This window comes from Bos javanicus, chromosome 23, assembly GCF_032452875.1.
Source record: "Bos javanicus breed banteng chromosome 23, ARS-OSU_banteng_1.0, whole genome shotgun sequence".
NCBI lineage: Eukaryota > Metazoa > Chordata > Mammalia > Artiodactyla > Bovidae > Bos > Bos javanicus.
Genome location: NC_083890.1, coordinates 11,126,796 through 11,132,777, shown reverse-complemented (window position 1 = coordinate 11,132,777; position 5,982 = coordinate 11,126,796). Strand labels below are relative to the sequence as shown.

The following is a 5,982-nucleotide window of genomic DNA, read 5'->3' as shown; positions in this document are numbered from 1 at the left end:
AATGTTTTACTAGTGGGAGAGATAATTGCAAACAGCCTCAACTGGTAGCTTAGCAAGATTTTGGCATCTCTAGGTCTGCCTTGTCCAGTGGAACTTTCCAGCAAATGCTCTACTGTTCCATGCCCAAGGAACTTCCAGTGGCCTTTCATGAAATCTGACTAGTGCTGGTTTAGCCCAGCCCTAATATAATTCATATTGGGAACAGAGGTTGGGATTTCACTGGGCCCCTGCAGCCAAATCTCGTCCACACAAGAACTGGCCCATCTACTCTTTGGCCATACATTCATTTCAGAAAAGTGTGTATCCCAGAAGCCCTATGGCAAGCAATCAGATTCAGAGAGACCACTCCCCGCTTTCCTTCCCAGGGTAGATTTTGGCACTTACCAAGAGCACATTAGCATGCCTCTGTATGGATAACACTTAAGCCACAACTTAAGACAAAAAGTATTTTATTCAAAAAACGCCAAGTATAAAAAAAAAAAAAAATAAGATCTCTTTATTCCCCTGTACAGTATTTCACTCAGATAAAACCAGCAGGCTACATGCTGCTCAGAACACAGCCCCAGAGAGGATCCGGAAGGCACACCATCCAGAACTGCTTTTCATATATCTATCCTATATACACAAGTCAGCAACGCCCCTCCCCCATCACCCCCCGGACCCCACGCCCACTTGGGGAAGCCGGCGAGGGGGACCCCCCCGCAGCAGTCAGGGAGCTGCGGCAGCTATCCCGCCTGAGTCCCGTCACCCTACAAACCAACAGAGCAAGCATCGCAGCCCTCCCCAAAAGGTCCCCAAGTCAGAGGAGGAAAGGAAAGAAAAGAAACTATGGCAGCAGCCGTGGAAGCTTGGAGCAGGAAGGGAACCAAATAAATAAATAAATAAATACATAACATTGACCTCCAGGTTAGAACGCGCATCATCTTTCCAAGGAAAAAAAAAAAACCCAAAACAAAATAGGTAAAATAACTTAAAAGGCAAAATTAAAAAAGAATTAGATCAACTACAATCCTTTTGTACACTACCATGCCAACTGTACACACATTTACAGTTTTTCTGTTGATTTGCATTGTTTGTGCATTTGTGTGTGTGTGTGTGTGTGTGTATGTGTGTGAGGTCTTGGCTTAGAAACAGTTAAGTAAAAACCAAAAAGGAAGACCAGTTCACTTCGGAGTTTTACTAAAGGTGGAAAAAGGGCAGGTGGCTCAGCGTTTGGCCCTGTAGCCTCTTCCATGGCACCTTTCACATGAAGGATGGGGGGAAAGGGGGAAGGGAGAAAGAGAGGGAACCAAACCCAGGCAGATTTTTGGAGAAGCAGCAGGTAAAAGAGGCAAGTTCAAGTATTTCTCCCAGCACAGCCGGAGTCCCCACAGAAGGCACTCAGAAAGTCGGAAGAGGTGACAGGGACTTAAAATGGTGCTAGTCCTAACCCACCCCAACCCGCGCGCCCCGCCCCCGCCCGACCCGTCACGGCATTCAGCAGAACTCTTGATGAAGGGAACAGTTCCATGGCAGGATCCTGACCTACTCCCACCCCCCACCGCCGCCCACCCCTGGGATTTTGCAGAGTCCAGCGATGCTGGACATCAGTGAGAAGGAGAGCTTCTATGGGAGGAGTGGAGGCCTAGGACGCCTGGAGTGGAGTCTCTTCCTCCTTTTTGGGAGGCAGCCTCCAGGAGCCTGGGGTCTGGAATGAGTTGTATATGTTGTTCCTGTATCAAGCACTGTCCTGCTTGGAGATTAAGTGTCACTGGTACTTGGGAAGCTGGAGACAAGACACTTCCCCTCCTTTGAGCATCTGACAGGGAGGGAAAAACCTGTGGGAGAAGCTATTTGCTGGGCCCTGGCGACAGGCTGTGGAGATGGATCTCAGCAGTTTCCTGGGGCAGGAGGACGTCTTGCATCCACGGATGGTTCTGGATTTCTTCGAAGGTTGGCCGATCTGATGGTCTCAAGGCCAAGCACCATCTAATGAGATGTTGACACTCTGGAGAAAGAAAGGGGTTAGAATGACTCAACTTGCTTTTGCAATGTAAAGGTCTTCCCACCTTGCTTCCCAGGGGCCCACAGGTCAGGGATCCAACCGAGAGACCGGGCCCTTTCTAGAAGGCTGCTTCTTCAATGAGAAGGTATTAACTAACATATAGATCCTCCAGTTTGCTTTCAGCAAAAAAAAAAAAAAAAAGCTCCCCTCTTAAACCTGTGGTTTTCAAACTTCAAGACCTTTCCCACGACGCCCACTTACCAAAAATAGGAAGGATGATGACAAGGGATTTTGATGAGCCATCACTAAGCATGATGAGGTGATTCAATTCACCTACCGACTTATGAATATGAACACCACCCACGATGAGGTCACTGGAACCGCAGTATTTAGAGGGCCTGGCCTGCCTTAAGGGAGAAGGCTCAAAGAGCCCTCAACTTTTTACTCCCAGGCAAAACAGCCAGGAGTTAAGGGATCAGGATTTTTGGATACTCAAAAACAAATGAAAAAAATCTTTCAGTGATACTAAATGATCTTTTTCTTCCTAATATTCTCACAGGTGCAAAAACACCCACAAATGCACATCATTTGATTCCTGCAGACTGGCTCTCTAGCATGAATCACTGGCCAAGAATCCTGCTAAACCAAGGGTCACAGCCTCTCCTGGGGAGTAAAGCTCTCCAAGCTCGTCGGGGACTATCAGCCTCGTGATTCCAGCCTCTCCTCAATAAGGGGCTTCCCAGAAGTTACCTGAGGAGACCCGCTGCCTGAAGAAAACTTGGCCCCTGACAATCTCCTCATCGTGCTCAAAGGGAATATCTCCGCACACCATGTCATACAGCAGGATCCCCAGAGACCAGACGGCTGCCGACCTGCCATGGTAGCGATGATAGCGGATCCACTCTGGAGGACTATACACTCGGGTCCCTGTGCGTCAGGGGAATAAGAAGGAAAACATGCTTTTAGCAAAAATAAAACTCAAAGCAACTGAGAGGTATGCTGAGTAACTTAAAAAAAAAAAAAAAAAGGCACCACCCTACTTCTGTCAGCAGCTGAGTGAACTCCAATCCCCCCCCTCCCCAGGGCTAACAGGAGTGGTTGAGCAGCTTATGGCAACTCTCCAACCCAAAGCATTACGGACTTCTCTATCAGCCCAGACCATAAACAAACAGCTCCAAGAAACAAACAGGGCCAGCCACAGACCCAAGCACCAGGCTTGGATGTGGGAGGACCACCCACAACTGGAGGAGATGAACACATACATAATCAAGGAAAGTATCTCCACAGACTATCCTTAAATTGCATTAAAGGTCCTTGCCCAGGAGCGGGTTAGAGTGCCACCTCAGATATGATCCAGGCAAGGACACTTGCACAATATCCTAAGTCAGGGTGCCCTTTCAGAGGCCTCTGAATGCAAGGGCAGACACCCACACCCCTTCCTCCATCCACGGAGAGGTTGCGCTGCTGGGCTGGCTTCAGACCACGTGATTCCTGTTTACAAACTTTGAGTTGTAAAAAAAAAAAAAAAAATGTGGGGCCATCCCGCTGGCGCTCACCAGGGGGCAGCAAAGACTGGAAGGAAAAAACATGGGAGGACCCGGCCAGCCATTAACTGTTAAATACAAAAAAAAATACAGCCCAACCCAGCGTCCTCCAAGGGCAAATAAACACAAACCACAAGCCCCAGTCACAAGTTTTGAAAGGCTGTCGTTTGTTAGGCTAAGCCGCTCAGATGATGACCCACCCTCCTCTGCTTTGATCTCCGAGCTCTCCATTCCATCTTTTCTGAAAGAACCCGCTCCAAGCCCCTCCCTAGGATAGGTTTTCATCCTCTCTGTGGAGACACCCAACTAATTTTCAAACCAGCAAGAGATCCTATTTCACAACATTCATTCCCGACTCCCTCACTCCACATCACCACCAAAGTAAAATAATAATAACAAGAACCAACAAAATGAATTATTTAGTGAAACTACTCTTCTCTTCCTTATTCGTCCCTAGATCAAAGGGGAGGGGAAAAACACACACACACACACACTGCAGCTCTAAAAACTACCTCACCGAAAACTCCCTTATAAATCAAAACAAAAATGACAAAACCGGCAATCAATTTTCATCTCTCCCGCTCTCTCCTCCTCCTGTCCCCCTCCCTCCCATCCTTCTACTGGCGGGGAAACTGGGTCAGACTTCAGAAATCTGGGCTACGGCCGGTTGCCCACAACCTCTTATTCACGGAGAAAGCTTGGAACCCACTGAATTTCACTTAAAAAATAAAATCATGCCAGAGACATTACAGGTTCAGCTGGCTCGAAATTCCCAGCTTTCCTACCCTGGGAAGCCCTCCTTCGCCCCACCCCTGTTAGCATCGAGCCAGGCGGCCCGATGACCTTTACAAAGGGCCGGGGAGGGAAGCCTGCCGAGGCCTCCAGGCCAGACCGAGTCACCTGGGCAGTTCTCCTCCCGGGGAGCTCCCCCTCAGGCCTGACTCACCATCGAAGTCCGTGTAGACGGTGTCCTTGAGCAGCGCCCCCGACCCGAAGTCGATGAGCTTGAGCTCGCCGCGATTGAGGTCGATAAGGATGTTCTCGTCCTTGATGTCGCGGTGAAGCACCCCGCAGTCGTGGCAGTGTCGCACCGCCTCCAGCACCTGCCAGAAGAAGCTGCGGGCCAGCTCCTCCTGCAGAGCCCCCCTTTCCGTGATAAAGTCGAAGAGGTCTTGCACCGGCTCCGGCCTCTCCAGGATCAGGACGAAACTGTCGGGCCTCTCGAACCAGTCCAGGAGCCTAATGACGCCGGAGAAGCCCGAGCTCACCTTCTTCAGCAGAACCACTTCCATGGGCACTCGGGTGCCATTAGGCTGCAGAGGGGCGAGGGGGGCTGCAGTTAGGGCGGGGGCGGGTCACAGGCTGCCCCACTCCACCCATCCCGGGGGGTCGCTCCCTCCAGGATACTCACCAGCTCTCCCCAGTCGGAAATCCGGTCCTTCTCCACGTGCTTGATGGCCACCTGGAAAGCCCCCCCATAGAGTCTCTGTTAGAGATTCCCTCGCCGGGGGGCAAAACACACCGGCGTGCCCCGGCCGGCTCGCCCTCCCCGCAAGCCGGGCACCCACTCACCGGCAAGTTGTCGGCGACACGGATGCCTGAGTACACCGAGCCGAAGCCGCCACTGCCCAGGAGCGGGCCCACCTGGTACTGCGACTCCAGGGGCTCCTTCTCCTTGCCTAGGAAAGGAGTCCCAAGAGACTCAGTGACGGCCCGCGAGCCCCCCAGCTCCCACCCTCGAGGTCCAGTCGCCCCCCACCTCCATCCAGGGTTGGGGGGAGAGAGGCACTTACCCGGCGCCAGCTTGGTGGCGTGCAGGTCGCTGCAGGGCGCGGCGCGCAGGTGGGCAAGCGAGTTGATTTTGGACAAGAGCATCCCCACCTCCAGGGTGTCGGCGAAGAGGCTGTGTCTGGAGGAGCTACTGCAGTAGGGGCTGGGGCTGCGCCGGCGGCTGTGCCTAAGGCCGGGGCTGAGGCTGCGGGTGGCGTTGCGGCTGCGGCTGCGGCTGGCGCGGAAGGCCGAGGGCGAGTCGGAGGACGACTGGGGGCGCTGCCGGGGCTGGCGGCTGACGGACACGCCGGCAGGGTCAGGCAGCGCCGCGGGCGGCAGGGTGGGCGGCTCGAGGGGCTGGTGTGGCAGCGCTGCGGCACAGGGAGTGTATAGCTGTAGCTGCTGCTGCTGCTGCTGTTGCCGGTCCCGCCACCGCCGCCGCCGCCAAGTCCTCTCCGGCCTCCTCCGCCACCGCGGCCGCTGCAGCAGACGCCCGGCTCGCCCTGCCGCCAGGAGTAAAAGGGGCGGAGCGCGCCGGCGGGGAGGGGGCGCGCGGGCGGGCGGGGATGGGGCGGGGCCTCTCCGGGAGGCCTAGGCGGGGGAAGCCGGGCGGCCGGGCCGGCAGGGGGAGGAGAGGGGGTGGGGGAGCGGCGGGACAGGGCGACTCCCCTCCGCACCCCCCCG

General features: G+C 54.1%; 1 protein-coding gene across 1 annotated transcript; it reads right to left on the bottom strand.

Moving 5' to 3' along the window:
• Positions 1-432: 432 nt before the first annotated feature.
• Positions 433-5,625, bottom strand: PIM1 (Pim-1 proto-oncogene, serine/threonine kinase). Its single transcript, XM_061398055.1, has 6 exons — positions 5,322-5,625; positions 5,101-5,207; positions 4,940-4,990; positions 4,475-4,841; positions 2,735-2,911; positions 433-1,987 (listed from the first exon to the last, which is right to left on the bottom strand). Exons 1-6 carry the CDS (start codon positions 5,401-5,403, stop codon positions 1,830-1,832), a joined length of 942 nt encoding a protein of 313 aa, XP_061254039.1. The 5' UTR covers positions 5,404-5,625; the 3' UTR covers positions 433-1,829.
• Between the last annotated feature and the right edge of the window lie 357 nt (positions 5,626-5,982).